The following is a 22,742-nucleotide window of genomic DNA, read 5'->3' as shown; positions in this document are numbered from 1 at the left end:
AAGGAGATCATCAACCCCTACAAGGTGTCCTTTGATCTCTGAGTTGCACATGCACTCACGTGTGTGTATGTGCACTCAGATGCACACCAAATAAGTTAACTGAGAGAGAGAGATGTAATTTTCTAAATCTTTTAAAGTAAATAAAAAGCTCAGACTAACAGATTTGCAGCTTAATTCTGCCAAACTTTTAAGACAGAGCTGACACTAATATTTCTTAAGCTGTCCCATGGAAACAGAAGAGGGAGGGACACCGACATACTCGTTCTATGAAATCAGTGTAACCCTGATACACAAGCTGGATAAGCACACAATACCACCAACAAAACTGCAGGCCAATGTTCCTGATGTATACAGATACAAAGTGATCTGAGAGCACTTGCAAACAAAATTCAGGAGCACACTAAGAAGATCATATGTTGTGACCAAATTGGCCATTTGCACAGTGAGGAAGTCACCTCCCAAAGACAAGGTAAACACAAGCTGGTAGGCTTCTCAGCTGTCTTCAGAGCCTCTGTACCAATGGGGGGGGCAGGGGTAAGAAAGGAAGAGAGGAGAAAGATGGAAGAAAAAGAGAATAATGGGGGAGAAAGAAGGGGAGAGAGGGAGGGAGGAAGGGAGGGAGGGAGGGAGGGAGGGAGGGAGGGAGGGAGGGAGGGAGGGAGGGAGGGAGGAAGGTATAAGCCTCAAAACACCAGAAACCAGTAACCAAATTTCACTTGAAGATAGGAATCATAGATGAGAATCAGCCAAAGACTAGCCCACGTGACTTATCTGAACCTGAGCCCAGGAGTCCCCTGACACCAAAGTCACATAGATACAATGCAGCAAAGACCCGCAGAGCAACATCCTATGTGAACACCATGCAAAGCCCCATCCACAGCATCAGCACTTGGGTATCTCCTATAGCTCACACCAAGAACTATACACCAGGGCAATCAGGACTTGAGCCAAAAGTGCAAGAGTGCTCAGCGTATGGAAGTCATAGACAAATTTCCACTTGGGAGAACATGGTCACCTCAGCTGTGTGAACAAAGCATTTGACAAACTCCAGTCAGTTTCATACTGGAAACGTGAGGGACAGAACACTTCTTCGACATGACAAAAGGCACTTACGAAACGCCTTTGGCTGTCATGCCTGATGGTCAGGGCCAAAGGGAGAAACAAAAGTGACTCTAAGCACCAAAATCACTGTTTACAAGGGAAGAACCAAGGTGAATGCTCACCGTGCTCAGTTTAAAACTTACTGCAACGCTACAGGAACCAAAACAATGCAGTTTAGTATGAAGACAGGAACAGGAAATAGTAAAATCTGAAGATCCAGAAGTAAAATTGAACATCTATGGCCACCTGGTTTTCAACAAGGGTAGCGTCCCCCATCATGAATGGACTCTTCAGTAAACTGTGCTGGGACACCTGGATGGCCACGTGTGAAAGACAAGACTTGTGCTCTGCCTCCCACCATATGCAGAGGTAGCGTAAATGGATCAATGACCCAACATAAGAAGTGAAATCATAAAACTTTTAGAAATATCAAGGTAAATCTCCAAGATCTTGGATTTGGCCATGGATCCTAGCATATGTTAACATAACCACAAGAAAAAAGAAAAGGGAAAAAAACAAACAAACTTGACAATAATTAAAACACTTTGTACATCAAAAGGCATAACTAAAACATGAAAGGACAACCTATAGAATGGGAGGAAATATTTATAGACAATGTATTTGATAATGATCTAATGTCTGCAGTAAATAAATAACTCACACAACTCAACAAAGAAGTCTGTGGTTTCTACAGCCCCTGGTCTGAAATTGAATTTTCTCCAAAGAATACACAGATATTCGTTGAACAACAGAAAAGATATTCAACATACGCAGCCATTGGGGAGATCAAAATAAAAATTGCATTGAGTACACACACTCGGATGGCCATCTCTTTTAAAGGAACACAAATGTGGGCAAGAATACAGAGAATTAGAACCCTCATAGACCACTGACAGGGTGTGGAGCTGTCTCAGGTGCTGTGGGAAACACAGCTGGCGGGTCACCATCTGACCTAGCATTTCTTACTAAGTATATTGCCAAAAATGAACATATGGATTCAAATATAAATGCATAAATATTCACAGGAACACTGTTTACAACAGCCCTAACACCTCCATGGATAACCAAACCTTGGTGTATATACACAATGGTATAGTATTTATTCATCCAATAAGAAGGAATAAGTGCTTTGCATTCCATTTTGACGTGAATGAACTTCAAAACATTTAGCTTATTGTGAAAGAAGCCAGATCAAAAGAAAGGGCCACCTACATTTTCTGTTCTGCTCCACAACCAGAACAGGTAAAACCACAGAGCCAGAAAGTAGACTGTTGGCTGCTCAAGGGTTCAGGAAAGGATCAAGGAAGGTGGGTATAAGGATTCGGGCATTATGCTGCCCCACCCCTGTCACCTAGCAGAATGCACTCAGGCAGTGCCCTGGTCAGCCCAGCGTTCCATGGCTAATAGCCTGTATGCAGGCGTAAAGGATGCCTTTAAAAGAAAGACCCCGCCCACGTATGCTCCTGTCTTTCCTGCTCTCTTTCCCGCTGTTCCCCTGGGGCAGACAGGACTTTTCCTGTCCACCTCTTGTCTTCCACCCTCTCTCTGTCTCTGTGTCTCTTTGCTTCTTTTCTTTTCCTCCCCCTCTCCCTTCCCTTTCTAATAAAACTTCTCACTTAAGCTCTGTCTGCTTGACATTTTTGTCCCCTGGCTAGTTCAGTCTCACCTGCCATGGAATCCTCCGCCAAGGTCCACCACAGCTTTATCATAACAGTAAGTTTATGGGTACAACTTGGGGGTGATGAAAATGTTTGGGATCTGTATAAAGGAAGTCATCACCTGATTTTGTGGATACATGAAATACCCCTGGACTGTTCACCTGATAATGTGAATTTCACCTTATTAAAACTTGGAACATGCATAAGGTATTTTTAAAGGAGAAGACACTTACAGCCTCAAGGGCATAAGTTCTGAACTCTACCTTGCTTACCAATCACAGTGGGGACTTTTAAATGTCTGATTCCTGGAGTTGGAGAGACAGTTTAGCAGGTAAGAATGCTGGCTGTTCTTGCAGAGGACCTGAGTTCGGTTCCCAACACCCATGTCAGCAGTTTACAACTGCCTGTAACTCCAGCCAAGGGGATCCTGTGCCTATGGCTTCCATATATGCACAGACACACACACACACACATGCTCACACCCATGCAAGATTAAAAACAAGCAGCTCTCTGCAAGTGATTGACATCAGGACCTGACTGGGTCTGTGGTGAGAGCCAGGCAGCCAGTGGAAGCTTCTGGGAGGAGTGACATCTAAGTAGGGATATGAGACATAAGAAGTTATTGTCCAGGTGACATACACTACATGAAGAATGCCACCGGGTAGAGGGAAGGGTGTGTGTGTGTGTGTGTAGCTCAGCAGGGAACAAGACTGTGAGATTCCAAATAAGGCTAGGGACCAGGTAAGCCCCAGAGACTTCCGGGTGGGAGAAGCAAGGTTATACCTATACCTTTCACAGGCCAGCGTCACCTTGGTCAGCCATCAAACTCACATCAATCGCTGACAATACCCAAACTGATTTTAAATATGTAGTCCAGGCCTGGGAAGATCGCTCAGTGGATAGAGCACTGCACACACATAAGTGTGGACTGGGATTGAATTCCCCAGAACCTATGGGGTCCACCCATGATCACTGCACTTGGGAGGCAGGCACAGGTGGTCCCTGAGTAAGCTGACTAATGAGCTCTGTGTTTAAGTAAAAGACCCTGCTTCAGGATACAAACGTGACTGAGGAAGCGGCACTCCATGTCAATCTCTGGCCCCAAAGAACACGCATAGACACATGCACACTCAGAGATTTAGTGTATATCCTTAAGGGGACACTGTTGGAGCAGTCAGGGTTAGGACAAGGCTACAAGATGACCAACAGCAAAGAAAGACAAGAGAAGAGACTGCCCACGGGTTGTGCCCTAAAGAGCCCCCCACAAAAGCCTTTCCATTCCCTGGTGCATGCCACAGAGCCATTGAAAATATAATGTCCCCTTTATGAACACAAACTACAGCCACGACTTAAGCTCAGTCATATGTGTTTGGGATTGCGATTTTGGCAGACATAAGGAATCAGAATCCACCTCAACAGCCTGGCCAGGGCCAAGGAGAACAAAGGCTAGGTAAGGCAGGAACCAGGCAAGGGAGGGCGATCACTGATTAGAAAGCACTTCCTTCTAGACTCTGAACAGCCACAGACAGCGACTCTGTAACCCCCATCCTGTCACACCATAGTCCTTCCCAAACACTTCCATACCCAGCCCTGTCCGTGGAAAACAGAAAGGCCTCTTGTGAGGATGGGACAAGGACCCCCGAGTCACATTCCTCTCCCTACTCCATCGATGTCCACTGCATCATGCGCTGTCTGCTGAGAAGCACATAATCCCCTCCCGGACAACAACATCTAGTGTATCCCAGCACGGTCAGCTGACCGATCAACACCACAAGCACATCTACATGTGGGGGGTGTGACCACGTGCTTTTCAAATAGTTGTGCTCTGTGATGTGCAATGACTCTCTCTCTCTCTCTCTCTCTCTCTCTCTCTCTCTCTCTCTCTGTGTGTGTAGCATATGTGTCTTGTGCATGTTGTTCCTATATTGTACATGGTATGTTTGCTCATAGAAGACTTTATGTACTTTGAAAAAACACAACTCTCCTTTAAGATTACATAATATGTACCTTCTGTTTTGTTGTTGTACTAAATATCTTTTCTAAAGTGTTTTTAATTTATTTATGGAGGGGGGCACATGCCATGGCATGCTTGCAGAGGTCAGAGAACAACTTGAGGGAGTCAGTTCTCTCCTTCCAGTATGGGAGTCCCAGGAATCAAACTCAAGCCATTTGGCTTGAATGCCTTCACCCACTCAATCATCTCTCTGGAAACTTCTGTGAAAAAGATTTCTAAAATTGTAGATGTTACACATATTAAATGAACCCTTGCTGTGAAGAGGCCAGGGAGTCACGTGATCAGAACACAGCAGCTGTGATGGTTCTAACACACTGCTGTCTCCCATAACCCTCTCCTCACCAGGGGTCATTCCCGAGCCTAGAAAGTGCAGGTGCAAACAGTGGTTCCAAGAACACACCCAGCACTAAAGCACACAGCCAGTCTGACACTCCCACAGCTGCTTCCTCTAATCACGGCAGAAGAGAAAGCAGAGAGGCCTCCTGCCCCAGAAGATTCTGTGTCGGGGTGGGGCTAAAATGGATAGCCTGCCTGATACTCCCAGCCTGCCTGTGGCCCTGACCTGTACCCCATGGCTCTCTAGGGTTTCACTTCCTGTTCTTAAACACCAGGAAAGGTCAATGCTAACCATCTGTTTACTGAAGGAAAATTATCTATTTACTAACTGCAACCCTTAACACATCTTAAAATTACTCCCTAAGCCAGGATGACACCAGACATGGGCGTCATTTATAAAGAAGCTGGGGTCCAGGATGACACCAGACACGGGTGTCATCTATGAAGAAGCAGGGCTGTGTGACCTTTAAACATCGGCTTTTGAAGCCACAGTGACAGACTAATTCGACAGTTCATTTCCTCTACAGTGGAACATCAGAAAAAGGCGGGAAGAAAACATACATAAAGCATGCATGTGCAGGCACACACTTGTACACGCACACATGTGCACACACATGGGCACACGCATGCACACACACACACACATGCGCACAACTCTGGAGATCAGCTGGGTTCACAACCTGACCCTCACATGCCGCCTTGGGCTGTTCCTCATTCTCAGGCTTGATTTCCTCGTTGGTGACAGTCTAGCATGGGGAAGGAAATTAAATAAAAATAAACACTCAAGCTCAGGGTTAGGGACAGTCGTCAGTGGACTGCCACTTCCCTCACTTGCTCAGGGTTTTCCGACACTAACAAACATGCCTTGCCTTCCAAGAGCTGGTAAAGTGAACGAGCTTCCTGACATGGACACCGAGTTACCCTGCACAGCATCAGGTCACCTGGGCAGAGGCCCCTGAAGGCACCCCGCTGGAACACAGGGATATGGATTTCCTGAGAATAAATGACCCTCAGTACAAAGACAAGAGAGCAGAGCGTGGGAGTCTGGCAAGGCCTAACTGATACAGACAGCCACCAACTCCAGCAAGCATCCCTATAGCTTCAGAAAGTCAGGATGGCCAGAGAGAGATGGCTTTCACAGAGACATTAGAAGACACAATTGAAAGTCACAACCCACACAGGAAACCTTCAAAGACAGACACAGACACAGAATCAGACTCTCAAAAGACACAGAAGACAAAGTCGTTATGATTCTCGAGGTTGAAGAAATAAAAGAGACAGAAATGTGAGCCAAGAAAAGGTCATAAGACCATAAAGTCGATTTGTAAAAGATCAAGCAGTGTGTGTGTGTGTGTGTGTGTGTGTGTGAGAGAGAGAGAGAGAGAGAGAGAGAGACAGAGAGAGACAGAGACAGAGCATTGCATCCTTTGAATTTTGAAACAAAAAATCTAGTAGTGAACATCAGATTAGATACAGTTAATAGAAGACTCATAAGCTGAAAGACAGAACAAAGCAAACTCCAGAAAGACTACCTAGAGATGAGGAGATAGAAAGAGAGAGGCTGAGACATGGAGGATAGGAGGGGATAGTGAGGCACATATCTAGCTTAGTTACAAACATCTATTATACGTGTGTGTGTGTGTGTGTGTGTGTGATGTTTTTTGAGACAGGGTTCCTCTGTGATGTAGCCCTGGCTGTCATGGAACTCATTTTTAGACCAGGCTGGCCACAAACTCAGAAGTCCACCTGCCTCTGCCTCCCGAGAATTGGGATTAAAGGCGTGCACTACCACCACCAGGCTGTAGTGTTTTTTCAAAAAGTCAGAAAAGGGCAATACAATTATATGTAAAACTGATGATGTAGTAATTTCAGTGGTCATCAATCAAGCAGAGTGACGTTATACAACAACTGTCACCAGGGTCCACGGAGTAAGGCTACAAAACAGAAATGCCACAGCCCTTTAAAGAACCTGAAGGAAGCTGCTGAGAAATTCATTTCTGTTGCTGGCAAAGACTTTTCCAAAGGAAAGTTTCCACAATTGAAATCAATAGCTAAAGGGACCTTTTATGTGTTCCAAGAAAAGAAAGAACCGTTGGTCCAAAAGTACATACCAAGCAAAATTATTTTTCAACAATTAGGGAGAGAATCAATATTTTTTCAGACTAATAAAACTTAAGAGAGTTTTTCACAAATAGACCTTAGAGAAAAAAAACTCTGTGAGGAAACAAAATAATACCATATTAAAAGGTGCAGGTACAAGGAAGGATGGGGTGTGGGAAGTATGCAGTCTAAATATAGAGTCTAAATGAATATATAGGAAGTCTAAATAAACTACGAGTAAAATAATAGATAACATATTTGAGAGGTTAACTGAAATAAAGTAGAACTAAACTACAAATCAACACTAATATACAAGTCACAAACTTGTACTAAGAGCTTTATGGTTCTTTCTGTATAATAGAAAAAAGGCAATGAAGATAAGATTTAACTTTCAACATTATGAGAAGACCTGTTAAATTACTCCAGGTAATCACTAAACTATTAAGCACGAAGACTATACACTAAGTATTAATAGATGGAAAACATTAAATTAAATATCCAGTTAGTTATTCAGATACAAAGAAAAATAGGTCAAATACAAAATAACAAAATACCTACTTTCCACTTTGTCATTTTATACTGGATATACATCTGAATAAGAATAAAATCACATTCACATCACTCACCCTGTAAAATAATCAATTTGAAATTAAATTTCTTAATTTAAAACATGAAACTTCTAAAGGGAAACATGCTATTGGTCCAGGCAAGACTTTCTGAGCAGGGTTCTAGTAACACAGGAAATACTTTCAAGAATTGGCAATGAGGTTATTTTAAATTAAAGAACTTCTCTGTGGCAAAGGAAACCGTCATCAAAGTGAAAAGTTGCAGTCTGCAGAAGAGGATAAAACTCTACCAATTGTATTTTAGACAGAGACTGGTAACTAGAATACATGAACTGCAAAAATTACACAATAAAGAAGCAAAGTTTCCAATCAATAAAAAGAGCTAATGAGAAGACGTCCTCAAAAGGAAAAATACAAAGTGCCAATAAGTATCTTTTTAAAGTGTCCAACATCCTTTACCTTTAGAGAAATGCAAATTAAAATTTTTATAGGATTCCGCAGGGCGGTGGTGGTGGCCCACGCCTGTAATCCCAGCACTCTGGAGGCAGAGGCAGGCATATCTCTGTGAGTTCAAGGGCCGGCTAGTCCGACAGCCTCCAAAACAATACAGAGAAACCCTGTCTCGTAAAACCAAAAAAAAAAAAAACTTTTATAGGATTCCATTTCACCCCAATTAGAATAGCTAACACACACACACACACACACACCTGGTAGCAAACGCTGGCACCTACTTGAAGGACTTATAATTATGATTGTGGAAATGTAAACTTGTGCAACCACTATGGAAATCAAGGCAGAGAATTCTCAAAAACACAAAAGATAGAACTAGCCTAAGATGGCTCCAACAGTCGCATGCAAATTCCCAAAGAACTTTGTCCTACCACAGAGACACTGATACATCCATGTTTACTCCTGGTTTATTCACAATAGCAAGAAATTAAATCAGTCTAGATGCCTGTCAACAGACAAATGGAAAATGATAGTGTGATACATGTGCAAAGTGGAAATTTATTCAGCTACAAGGAAAAATGGAATTTTCAGGAGAATGATGGATGGAAAATACTTTGCTAAGTTAGGTAGCCAAGGCTCAAAAGACAATGTTTCTGGTGTGTGTTTGTAAATGTGAGTAGCGACAAGGAAACTGGAAGAGTCTGTGAGATGGGGGGGAGAGTTCCAGGGAGGGAAGTGGGGAAGTTGTGAAGTGGAGGGGGAAGGTTGGGGATGGAAAGGTATAGAGAGATGGGCCAGAGGGATGGGGGAAAAGATGGGGGGGCGGGAGAATCAGCCAAAAGGAAGTTGTATATGAAATTGCCATAAAGAATCATGCTATTTTGTATACAAATGAAAAAGAAAACATTAATGGATACATATTCCCCAATATAATGTTTTTTAATGCATCACTCTTGACAAGTGACATGCCAGGCAGATTTAATGACATGGGAAGACAAGTACAAATTTGATCCAGCGGTCAAAAACTGAACATTGCTCTAGCAATTAGAGGATTGCATTCTTCCCAGGCCCACGTGGAGCAATTATGAAAATTTACCACCTTTATGGCCACGGAGGTGGCAGTGAACAGGGATAAGCAGGGCTGGCCTGTGACACTGCAGATGCAAAGACCCAGCACAGATGCCAAGGAAAGCAGAAAACACAGAGCTGCGTAACAGCGTCACGTCGACTGCGTTGGACGTGGAATGCAAAAGATACGGAGAAACACACAGATTTTAAAAGAAACCTGAGATTAACCCCCAAATGATGAAAGGCAAGAAAACCCATGAATAGACCAAATTATCCACAAAACAAAAATCCCTTACAATCACCTCAGTTTGTGGAGACCTACCACGCATCCCTCTCACCTCTGGAAAATGGGGGCCTTCCCTGGACAAACCGTAGTGTCCCCCAAGAGATGTCCCTACAATATATCATCACCCGTCTTTGTTGCTTGTGTGGAATGAAAAGAGGGCATCAGCTGCTGATGTTATGATCTTAGCTATACACAGAAAGACAAGCTATGTTTTCTCTAACTTGTGGGCCCTAGACTCCCTTAAAGACAGGTAAATACAGAAGGAACACTGGAGAGGGACGACAGACAGCATGCTTAGGGTGGCAAATGACACTGGGACAAAGTACAAGGTACGTTTGGAAGAAATGCTTCTTGCAGAACCTAATTCACTAAAACATTTTGAATAGTGAAAATAAGTAAACTATGATGCCTTTTACACGCTGCAAAAGAACTTTTAAACTAATATTCACAATGGGTGGGGACAGGTCCTCAGGTTCCTTGCTTTAGTGGAGCTATGTTCTGCAGTTAAATGTTTTTGCAAAGGTCTGAGGCGTGGAGCAGAATGGCTAGTAGGAAGGAAAAGGATGTCTTTGCTAGGAAAAATGGAAGTGACTCATAAGGCAAGGAAGAGACCTGTGGTTTGTGCCCTAGCAAAATGAAAAAGCTCACCCAAGCCCCTGGCAGCCCTCTGGGAGAGAGACAAGGTCACAGAGGCCAAGGTTGCCTGAACACTCAGGAAGACCCCAGGTAAGAACTCACAACACCCAGGAGCCCAGAGGAGCCCAGAGGAGAAAGTCTGTCTCCATGGAGGCCTGCTCTTGCCTTCCAGGCATCCTGAAGCCTTGCAGGCTCCTGTAGAAATCGACAGACTCGCCCAGCCCCATGCTAACTCCAATCACATTTGCTATGAGCTACCAGGATAGACTGCTTGGAGTCCTCTAGAACATCCAGCGTGTAGCTTGGCCTGCCTACCTACTATACCCACAGGGATGGCTGTATAAGAAAGGAACGAGCCCCAGACACACTGGTGGCCCACAGCAGAAACAGCCGTTCCAGTACTAACCTCTCCTCCAGGTCTGGCCACTGCTTGAATTTGCCTTGGCGGCCACTGGCATCTCTCTTTTGAGCATCCACAGAAGGCTCCTGCCCAGCCCTGGCCGGCTCCATCAGGTCCGTGCGGAGGTGGAGGGTACCATTGGCCATGCTGTCTAGGAAGCTGATGATCTGCAGGCAGCTCTGCACCCTGGGTGGGAACGGGCAGCTCGAGGAGAAGGCAGAGCTTATCAAATCCACGAAGGGCCTGGCCCTCGTATCAGATGAGGAGAGCCGCTGGGCACCTTCCTCCTCCGGGGCTCCAAAACAGCCCAGCAGACAGAGGTCCTCAGCCAGTTTCTCAAAGAGCCCATTGCTCCTGAAGAAGTGCCCGTTGACCGGGTCTGAGTGCAGTGCAGCAGACACCACACTGAGGGTGTGAAACACCAGCTCCAGGGTCTGGCTGGGGGACACAGCACCCCACATTGGCACCGCAGGCACTTGGAGGGACCCTTCCAGGTCAGAAAGCAGGGACAGCAGTCCATTGAACCCGCTGGAGACTCGGAATGCAGCATGGCCCTTGGGGGTCTCCAGGATCCGAAGCAGAGACTGGAAGAACAAGCAAATAAAATGAGTGAAATCCAGCAGGCAGGTCAAGACCACATACAAACACATCCATCCAGGCCCAGCCGTCTTAGTCACAGACTCCAGAAACTAGCTAAGTAGATGAACAGTTCTCAAATATCACAATCTCAGTCTTGTTTCTTTTCAGCTGTTATTTTACATTGCCCGTGTGTGCCTTTCCTTCAAGGATGCTTTAAAGGACAATCTACCTGTTAGCATCTTTAGGTAAGTGTTTTTCCCTAACAGTGATTCTCAATCTGTGGGTCACCACTCCTTTGGGAGTCACATATCAGATATTTACATCACAATTCATCACAGTAGCAAAATTACAGTTATAGCAATGAAATAGTTTTATGGTTGGGGGTCACCACAACATGAAGAACTGTATTAATGGGTCACAGCATCAGGAAGGCTGAGAACCACTACTCTAGAATGAGTTTTGATCCCTGGCCCAAGTACCTTCCCCCCCCCCAAAACCTCTGGGAAGTTGTCTCAGCTTGCCAACAAACTGGGGCTCCATTTGATAAGGAGCCACACTGGACTCGCTCATCCCAAGAGAATTCAGCTGCATTTAATTCTCTGTGTGAGGAAGCGACATCTCTCTGATGGGCAGGAGACGCATAGTGAGTGACACTGCAAAGCTCCAGCTTATTATCCTTCATCTCCCCCCCCTTCAAGCAGCAGGGTTCTGCCACGTGAGGAGAGAGAGAGAGTAAAGGCAATCTACCCAGCAGCAGGCTGTAAAATGAGGACGTCCAGAAGGGAGGACAAACCTTCCATGGATCAAGATACACGGCTACCAGACAGCCGAGACCCTGTGTGAGAAACGCAGCTCAAGCGGTCAGGGTACACACAGAGCTGAGAAGTCTCCAGGTGGCTGAGACACCTACAGGAAAACTGCCAAGTACAGCCACCGCCCATAGTATGTGGTGTGTAATAGATATTCCATACATGGATGAGAAGGAGAATGAGGAGGGAGGGAGGGAAGGAGGGAGGAAGGGGAAGGAGGGAGGGAGGGAGGGAGGGAGGGAGGAAAAGAGGGAGGGAGAAAGGAAGAAAGGAAAGAAGGAAGGAAGGCAGGAAGGGAGGGAGGGAGGGAGGGAGGGAGGGAGGGGAAGGAGGGAGGGAGGGGAAGGAGGGAGGGAGGGGAAGGAGGGAGGGAGGGGAAGGAGGGAGGGAGGGAGGGAGGGGAAAGAGGGAGGGAGGGAGGGAGGATATGGACAAGTTTGCAGAAATACTTAAAGCCTATAGTCCTGGGCATTGGCCTCTAAGATATCAAGCACTGGAGCCCATCTGAGACTGGACATCATCTCTGTCTGGCATGTTTTTGCATAGCGATGGTTTCTGGCATGTTTTTGAACAGCAATGGTCTCCGGCATGTTTTTGAATAGTGATGGCCTTTGTGTAGTAGATTATGGAGAGAAGTTTGGGATACTTATTCTTTTTGAAAGTTAAGGCTGTACTGAGTCAAAGGAAGGAACACAGTTCAGAATCAACTCTGGGATGCTCGAGATATGGTTTAAAGGTCAAAACTGAAAGAGATTTCCACTTTGGGCTAAGAGCCAATCCTGTGACTTAATGATACAGCTTAGGATGATGACCCAAACTTGAGAGGCAGAAGTCAAAAGACAGAGAAACGAAAGACCCAAACCAGTCCTTCAAGCAAACATGTATGTGGTCAGAGCAAGGTTCCTCCAGAAGGATGATGCTTGGTAAATATGAGAACTCATAGTCACACTGAGCAAGGCCCTTGTCTGTACAGACAGGGTCACAGCTTCCTGTCATTATATCTGGGAACCCCGGTCTGCACAAGCAACTTTCCCCCAACTAAGAAGCATTTCTTCAGCTAAACAGGGAACTCACTCTAACTGTGAAGTAGGTGATAGTTGAAGCCTCTTCCTCCTAAATGATGTTCCACACAGCAGTCCTAGTATGAAATTCAGTCTGTAAAAATCTGCTTATCTGAGACTGGCCTTGTGTCTGGTCATGTGAAATGTGCCATAAGAAAAATAAGTCAGTCACCAAGACATTAGAAAGCCCTGTAAATGCTGACATAAAACAGTCTACATACATTTCTGCAAGAGCTTCTAGAGGCTCATGGCCAGGTGGGCTTCAAGCAAAAGGAATAAAGAAAGCCCTTTTGTTTGCCACAAGACACAGGCCAAAGCAAATGCAAAGGGGGAGGATGATTTAAAAGGAAAACTTAATAAATGGTGGCTAATTGTCTGAGCACTGGACCCGGGTCCCCATAGGAAGCAAATTCCGGTATCCAACATTGTGCCAGACACGGCTAAGAAGAGTTCCATCTGTCCTTCCGAGAGTGGTGAAAACAGATATTTTAAAGGAGAACCAGCCCAGCAATAATCTTTACCCATGATCTGTGTCTCTCAGTGGGTGTCACCTAGATGGCTACTTTCTTTCCTCTGGTTGGGAGGGGGAGGAGAAATGGCTGCCCTTAATTGTTGCTTTGTTCGATTTATTAAATTCCGGGTCATTATCTAAAATGGGGGTAATCTCATTAGAATGTAGACTGCTCTATTATTTCTTGGGATGGGGTTAATTTCATATTTGCAGAGTCATAAAGTAAAGAGTCCAAAATCCAATTACAAAGGCTTAATTTCATAGCAACTAAAGAGAAACATTTCTATCATAAAGGAAAATAAATATATCGGGACTTCGGGAAATGATTCGTCAGGAGCTGGGGGCCTAGGAGGAGGGGTCTCCATTACTGTCATTCAACTTTGCATGATAATGCATCACACCGGGTTCCAAGTCTGCAGAAAGTAATAAATCGAATCAACAGAAGTCAAAGTAATCAGGGTAGGGTTGACACATTTCAAGAAAGGTCAGCCTTAAGCGCATTTTCTCATCCTTAACTCAGTTACCATGTCATCGGCTCTGAGTTAGTATTCCTCTAGCCCAAATCTATAAAATGGATGTCTGCTGCATGGCGCTAACTGTGTTAGGGCTAACAGGATTTATTTCACATCCTATTATTTGTTATTCCTCATAATTTTCCATGTGTCATGCTGGAAGACTGGTGAGGTAATGTGATTAAGCTCCAAGTTGAACAGCTAAATGTATATTAGCAAATCAATCTGAATTTGTGCATAACCCAATCACAGTCCCTCTGGCCACAGGGAGGAAATTCATTTGCTTACATTATCCTTTAACTCCGTTATCCTTTGCCAGAATTGGCGGGGTACTCACACGGCTTTGGTGTTGGTACGGAAGTGCCACTGGATTCTGGAAGCATCTGCCCTGAGGTGGCCTTCTCCATAGTGTGTGATGTGACTGCCCTCCAGAGATGGCAGCCCCTCTTGGAAAAACACTGCCTGCCTCCTTGCCTCAAGTCCCAACACGTCCCCTATCTGACTCTCTGTGGAAAGCCTATCCCCCAGGCACAGCCAGCCTTCAGCTACCGAAATGGCAATCCATCCAGAGAGAGCTCCTTTCACACGGATGCTTGCGAAGCTGCAAAGAGTTCTCAGATGATTTTGAAACAGTCATAGCTCCCTCATCAGACTCTGGGGGCACGCTCACTAGCTACTGCTCATGAACTCAGAATCTGGGCTGGGTTCTGGGGACCCAGTCCCCTCTACCACCCGCTGCACAGCAGTCCTAGTCCATTGAGGGCGGCGGCAGCTCCTGAGGCCTCCTAACTACCCAGCAGAGCCTTGGAATGGGGGGAAGGTGGGAGGAAAGCCTGTGGGCTCTGACTTTGTTAAATAAGCACACAGAGGGCTCATTCCTTATGAACTCTCTTGATGCTGTGATTGTGAAATTATATTGAATCTGTAAAACACCATAATGGTTTTGCATTGCTAATTCTAGAAGTTCCGTCCTATTACCCAGGGGCTAACACTCCAATAAGATGTCTCTGGGCTACAGAGTAAACAAGATGAACTTGCTGTGAGCAACACAGAACACTCTCCTCCTCACTGGATGAAAGCTCCTTTCTGTTCCCAGCACAGTCAAAGCAGAGCTTTCTTCTCTGTGGGGCTGTTTGAATTTCACTGTGAACATTTCAGAATTAATTTTTCACCCGACGGAAAACCAAAGTCCCGGCTGTGGTCCTACCTTCCCGGTTCCTCTCAGGACACACAATTCCAGCCAACAAAAGCTTGACAACGTGGAGAGGTTGCTGGGCTTATCATTTGAATCCCTCTGGATGATCCTGCTTCAAACAGGAGAGAACTAGCCCATATCAGCTCAGCACTAAATTTCAATGGACGCTTTGCCCTTCTCTGGTGCTAACTATTGGATCCCACTGCCTCCCTCGAGCTGCACGAGTCCTCAGCTGCAGAGCCCTCTTAATCTATCTTAGCTCACATCATGGTATTAATATGTCTTTCAAAAGGCATTTATCTTTCCTTTTTTGTTGTTTACTAGTAATCTCTTTCACTCATTTTTTGCCCTGTAATTAAATTATTACTTGAGATTTTATCATCCATGAAACGCATAATTATGATCAATTGTGTCATTCTCCCTTGAGCCTCTTGGGATGCCTTAAGTACCGAGTACTTTGGAGTAGACCAGGCGTGACTCCTTCAATACCTGGACTCAGCAGAGAAACAGATAGAAAGACCCAAACACACACTCCTCACATTAAAACGGATAGCAGAGAGAGAACCACAGCTAAGCCAGTTAGGTTTCGACATAAATTTCCTCAGTAACCAAATATGACAAGTCCAGGAAACAAGAATGTGTTTCCTTCGTGTTGTGTCACACACAGAGTTGACAAGTTCTGCTTATATCTCCAGGGGAGTATTTGCAGTTATGTCCCTTCACTCAAGCACCATAAAACAAAGAAAACCTAAAAGAAAGAATAATTACCAGTTGTTAGCTCAGCCATTAAAGGCTCAGGATCACAACTGAAAAGAAAATAAAAAATAAATAAGTAATAAATAAAATTAAAAAATAAAAGCTTTTTTTTTTAAACACAGAGTCTTGATATATTTGTAGCTCTGGTTTTCCTCGACCTCTCTGCACAGATCAGACCAGCCTTGAACTCAGAGATTTGCCTGGGAAATAAAGAAATGCACCACCACACCAGTTCCCAGTCACCAGCACCCACTAGTAACTACCCAGAGCACCCACTACTCTCCCTGAGGTGTGACGAGCACGTATGTATTGAGCACTGTTCCTTAAGCTTCCAGATAGCAAGGGCTCTGTCTCAGTTCTACTGTGTGTTCCAAGCACTCTCGCCAGACCTGGTCAGTGGCAGATGTAATGGAGTCAGCTCAGCACCTATCAGGCCACCACTGACTCACACCCTACTTTCATGATGTAAAGTGGTGCTGAGAAGTTGCTGCCAGGCCAAGGACTACATTTCCCATCAACCCTTGCATCTAAGTGAGTCCTGCTCAAAAGTCTGTCCAAAGAAAACGGAAAAGAAGTTAGAGTACGCTAATTCCAGCCTGAATGAATATGTCTAATGCCATTCCCTCTAGCCTGTCTTTCCATATCTTTCAGCTGAGTTAAGTGCCCCGGTGACAGCTGTCCCTGAATTGCAATCCCAAGTATTTATTGATTCCCCATAAAGACAAATTTAAGGCCAGATTTGAGGGTGCACACCTGGAATCCCAGTACTTGGGAGGTGGAGGCAGAAGAAGCAGGAGCTCAAGGTAATCCTTGACTACATAATGAGTCTGATGCCAGCCTGAGCTTCATGAGACATTGTATCAAGAAATTTTTTGTGTCAGGTAACTGAGTAGATGGGACTTATTTATTACAACCGCTGTAACTGCCTGGTGCAACTATCTACCTACCCAACACAATGAACCGATGCACAGACACAGGTGAGTAACTTGGTACAGACTTTAGGAAGACAACTGCAGAGGAGGACCTGACCTCACCTTGAGAAGATCCAGCTTCAGCTGCAGCTCCCCCTGGGTAGATGAACACAAAGCCCCCACAATGATGCTCATGTACTCCTCCGCATTGATGACTGACAGCTGCTCCAAGATGCTGAGCGAGGCCCCTCGGTAACACTCATCATCCAGGAAGATCTTGATGAAGGGCACCATGCCGTGATCTTTTAGGACAACTGGGAACAAAACAGACAGGACAGTGCTTGGGAAAGGTAGACTGCAATTCCATCACAAGGAAGGCTTTTCCTTTCAACTTCCCAAGTCCATGAGGGCTCTTTGGCCCTCTGCTAAATAGTTTTATGTTTTTATAATACACATCCACAATGAATTAATGGGAAAGAGAAACTTTGGTGCTGAGAATTAAGAAGAAAAATCATATTCTTCACCAGTGAGGATTCTATTGGGGAGGGGCATTTATTTGGCCAATATCTTCCTATAGGAGAAAGTTCAAGAGAGGAGGAATAGTATAAAAGACTTACTCTACAAGATAATGACTAAAGTTAATAACAAGGACTGTGGTTTTGAAATCTTTTTCAAAATCTAAGTAACACAACCCTAAGAGTTCATTCTCCATCCCTTTACCTTCATTCCCTAATCCAGGACCTACACCAATTCTCTGTCCTCTGTCCTCCCTGTTTTCATTTACTCTTTGAGAATTCTGTACAATATATTTTGATCATATTATTCCTGCTCTAGAACTCACCTATCTATATACCTGATGTCATATATTTCTAAAAAAAAAAAAGTACCCACAGAAACATGGAGTCTGATTTGTGTTGAGTGTTGTTGGCCAACCTCACCTGAGCCTGGGGCCTGCCCTAGGGCGTTCTGATAGACCCATCGTCACTCCACTGAAAACAAAGCTGATTTCAGCCTTTCCTGGCAGCTTTCAGGTGAGAGCAGCTTCTTGTCTAGGGTTGGGATCTTGTCTTCTACCCAAATTTTATAGAATGCAAACCAGAATTTAAGTTAGGAACGTATTTAATTTCCTAGATCTTTCCTTGTGGAAAAAAAATCAAAGGAATCTACTTGTGGTTTGTTTTTGTGTACAGGCAATCCCAGGCTGTTCTTGCCCAGGCTGGCATGTGGATTCATTCTCATGGAATAATGACTCAACACTGACTTGATGACCAAGGAGCTTAATGAGGATTTGAACCTTCAGGTCCTCAGTCAGGACGTTCAAATCATGGCCACATTCCCTCTACATGGAGATCATGCTTGGAGGCCTGTTTAAGCACAGATTCTCAAGACTGACCTCTGTCTACTACCAACCAAATGTCTGAGAGTCACCCTAGAAACGTTCATTCTAACCAGTACTGTCAGGCTTTCCCCTGCTAGGGTGAAATAACAGGCTTTTATATTTAGCATAATCACTCTGTGAGGGCTCCGGTGCCTCTGGTATCTAAATCACCAAGCATGCTGACAGGAATCTGTGCAGCTTCTTCATGTCATATACTGATATATAAGAAGGAACCCTTTTTAAAGAAAAATGTGAAAGGCACATGATCTTAGAAAACTAAAACAACACAGAAACAGATAAATAGAATTGCTGAATTTATCCTTGACTAGAGGATATCCTTGTCTGTGTAGCCTTAGTGTTGTGGGATAATCCTTTTGTACAGTGTAAAGGTGTGTCTTTGCAAAGGCACCTTCTGATGGGTTTAATAAAGAGCTGACTGGCCAGTAGCTAGGCAGGAGAGGAAAGGTGAGATTTCCAGGGAGAGAGGGGTAGGAGGGGATGAATATAGGCTTGGAGAGACACCAGGGAGACAGGGAACAAGTCAGACATACAAAGTGGAAGAGAGGTAAAGAAGCCACATGACTTAACAGAAGAGTTAGTTGGGAACGAGCCTAAGCTAAGGCCAAGCTGTCATAATTAATAAGAAGTCTCCCTGTCATTATTGGTGGTCTGACAAAAGAGACTGATTACACTCTGGCTATTCTGGAACTCACTCTGTAGACCAGGCTGGCCTCCAACTCACGGAGATCCGCCTGCCTCTGAGTCCCAAGTGCTGGGACTAAAGGCGTGCTTTTAGTGTTTTACTCTGTGGTTTATTTTTAAAATCTCATCTCTATTCAATGAAGCAGAGTGCCAACAGGTTTTACTTAAAAAGAGGGGGAAGGGGGTCTTGTGGCCGCATTAATTTAGAAAATACGACATTAAGCAGCATCTGTTTGCATGCCGACGGCATTCTGAAGTATTAAGAAGCGTCAGTTGAGGTGTGTACTTTACAGATGGTCACTATCAGTTAGCAAGTGAACATTAGCCACCATGTTGGTACTGACTATTGCTTGAGTATTGCCTTTGAACACTCAAAGGTAACTCAAAGTTCAGGGTTTGTTGAAGACTGACAGGATAAGGTTAGTACTATCGTTCATTACCTGCATTGCGAACAGAGCCTTGCAGAAGTGCAACCACAGTGTTCAGCATCACGCAGGTGAGTTCCCTCTCTGGATCCTGCACACCAGGACTGGGCTCTTTGTTTCCTGCCACATTTAAAGATAAATAAATAGATACGTGCTAAGTCTGCACAGTACAGTCCACAATCTCTCCCTCCTTTGGTCGTCCTGCCTTCCTGAAGAGATGTTAGTGCAAAGCTTCCATTAGACGGGAGAGCAAGCATCCCAACCCTGGAGATACAACCCTGAAAACCCAGCCTCAGTGGTTCTCCAACTTGAGCACGTCAGAAATCCGGAAATTCAAAGAACTATGCTGAGCCCCTCCCTTGGAGCTGATGGGTTAGGAGATCTTGAATGAGACCAGGTAATTCTTGTTTCTAACACATTCCCGGGTGAGACTAACGGGCCTAATGCAGCAACTGCTCTCTGAGAAGCATTGCCCTCCATGACAAATCAAGACCCGCCACCCTGATCTTCCCCTTACAGCCTGTCACTCATGTCTAGAAGGGGAAGCTGCCAGCTCATCGGCTGAGCTAAGAAACAACTCAGGGAGTCTGGGACAGACAGGCGGGCCACTAGATATCTTCATCCACCTCTGATTCCCACTGCTGGGAAATTACCAGAACAAATTGGAAGCTCACCTCCTGTTTGGGGAATTAAAAAATAAGTAAATAAATGAGAACAAGAAGAATTTATTTACCACAGACAAAGTGTGTAAGAATCAATAGGTCACATTTAAAAATACAAAGTAAGACTGGAAACATTAGCTCACAGAAAAAGCTAAACTCCTCTGGGGACGCTCATAAGTCTGGCGCTGGATCGAAGAGTGGATCCGATGTTAAGCTGCTGAACAGCATCGTCTGTCTAGGGTATACGGGGGCACGAGGACAGTGCGGACTGCCTTCCCTGGAAACACCCAGGAAAACAAGGGAGCTGATAACCTCATGCAAGAGGGGACTGAGGACAAGAAGTTAGCTACGGATGGGATACTTCTCCCAAGGCCCATGCTGGGGACTTAGTCTCTAACTCACACATTAATGGCATTTGGAGGTGCATCCTTTGAGAAGTAATTAGCCTTGGATGGGATCGTGTGTAAGCTGGGAGAATTGCTCTGTCTCATCATGCAACGCTCTTTAGTGAGTTATCATAGAGCAACAAGGCCTTCTCCATGTGCTGGCACCGTGATACTGGGCTTCCCAACCTCCAGAAGTATAAGTCAAATAACCCTCCACTTGGGAAAACAGCTCAGTGGTAGGGCACTAGACTGCAAGTAAACTTCTATTCTTTATCCATCTCCCAGTCTATGACATGTTGTTACAGTAACAGAAAACAGATCAAAACCACCAAGCAAGAGAAAGAAGTATACAGCCACCTGCTTTCCTGACTCCCAAAGGTGCCTAGGCTTCTTGTATAGTATCTATGTTAGTCTCCTACAGAGCAATGCTAAGATGACAGAGACACAGTGTGAAGAATTTCCTGGCTATCTTTTACATGCCGCATACAAGAGTGAGTCCTTTTCCTTTCATCCATGAGGGCTGTGACACAGCTGCTGTCAGTTTACAGAGAGAATGGTCTCACAGAGACGAAGTAACAGGGTAAGGTCACCCCGCTTACACCACAGCCGTGCTCCCAGCCGAGACTGACCGTCCCCACATTCCCACTCTCTCTCTTAGCTTCCTCCGTCCTGAGAAGCAGAAAACGGAGTAAGAATTTGGACTGAAGTCAAAGAGCAGCCCCCAGGCCTGTCCAGAAGTACAGCAAAGGGAGGCGAGGAGGGAGAGGCAAGGGGAGGTGAGCTAGACCCCGTGTCCTGCTGTCCCACCCCCAGTCTGGTTCCCCAGGGCAGCAGGGTGTGGCAGGCCTGAACAAACCAAGAGGAACAGGGAAAGGCATCTTTGTGGCTAGCTCCTATTTCAAAATCGCAGAGGTGAGGCTTGCAAAGACCCATGTGAGTGTCCCCAGGAAAGCATGCATGAGGCATGGTGAAGTAGGTATGGCTCAGCAGGACAGAGGAGCATGCTGGGCCAGCAGAGCTCTGGAACCCCACTCTCAATGGGAGACCACAAGGCCACACCCAGCAGATCCCAGAAGAGACACCCAAAGCCTAGGTCTTTCTGGGCTCCAGTCCCCCTTTGCTTTACTGAAGGATCGTCCTCCCAGGTAACTGCAAATTCACTTAAGGCAATGTCCATCCCACTCAGCTCTGGCTGAGATTTGGAGACTGCCTGTTCTTTGTGAAGCTATAGGTGCCAAAGCTCCCCACCCCCTACCCCACACCCCCGATACACACGCTCGAGTCTCTGTTACACTGTCGGGTGGCCTGATCAGCAGACCCAGCCTGGCTAACGATGGCGTCGACCCACCTGACTTCCTCATGATCTTGGCCTGTTTCCGTAGCTGGGCCAGAAGCAGACCTAGCAGTCCTGAGTCCCGGAAGATGTCTGTGAAAAGCCGGTCACTGGCTGTGATCCTGAGGATGCTCTGCAAGGCTACAAGGGTACAGGACAGCTCCGGGCTCTCCTTGATCAGACCCTGCACTTTAGCCAGGATCTCGTGGGGCACGTAGAGGAGCTTGAACACCAGCGTCTCCAACAGCTGGAAGAACTGCACCTGCACTGGGGTTGGCTTCAGGGCCACGATCTCTACAAACTGTGAGATGGGCTGAAGGGTCCACTCCAGCAGAAAAAAATTTCGAGGGTTCCAGGCCCACATGGTCTTGATGGCCAAAAGCACTTTGGTGCAAAGGACAGAGTCACTGGCTCTGTGGAAAACATTCTGCAGGACCTGGAAGGCCTGGAGATTCTTCACGGTCACCCCTGGAGATGAAAAGAGCAACAGTTCGGCAAGTTAGCTCCCTGCCTGTCTGGAAACGCATACTTGAGTTCTCATCGGGACACAGTATTTGAAGTCTCTCTTTTCCAGTTCCTGTGAGTACGTGTCTAGGAAATCTACAAACTCCAGCCTGTGGTGGGGAAGAGGGCTGTATCGGCATTTCAGAGATAGGTTAGCTGAGTGCTCCAGCTATGACCACTCTGAACCAAAAGGTGCCCATTCGAGTTAGATACACAGGATCCCCAAGGGGCAGCCGGAAAAGAAAGGAAGCAAGAAAGAATCTCGTTAACTGCCCTGCCTTCAGCTGCACATTAGGGTTCCGTATTTGGGATCCACTGAGGTAGATAAAAATGTGTGATCAGAAATAATTTAACCAGTTCCTTCATATTTAAAATCAAAGGTAGATGACCAGTCTACATTATG

At 45.4% G+C, this 22,742-nt stretch overlaps 1 protein-coding gene across 1 annotated transcript in view; it reads right to left on the bottom strand.

Annotated features, from left to right (window-relative positions):
• The window catches only part of Wdfy4 (WDFY family member 4), a 229,913-nt gene that overhangs the window by 170,370 nt on the left and 36,801 nt on the right, over positions 1-22,742 (bottom strand). Inside the window, 4 exon segments of the mRNA XM_040747730.1 lie at positions 10,622-11,199; positions 17,073-17,263; positions 19,470-19,574; positions 21,851-22,303. Of these exon segments, the coding sequence (XP_040603664.1) occupies positions 10,622-11,199; positions 17,073-17,263; positions 19,470-19,574; positions 21,851-22,303 (1,327 nt within the window).

Source organism: Mesocricetus auratus, unplaced genomic scaffold (assembly GCF_017639785.1).
Source record: "Mesocricetus auratus isolate SY011 unplaced genomic scaffold, BCM_Maur_2.0 Super-Scaffold_100006, whole genome shotgun sequence".
NCBI lineage: Eukaryota > Metazoa > Chordata > Mammalia > Rodentia > Cricetidae > Mesocricetus > Mesocricetus auratus.
The sequence above is the reverse complement of the archived record's forward strand: the minus strand, read 5'-3'. Positions and strand labels throughout refer to the sequence as shown.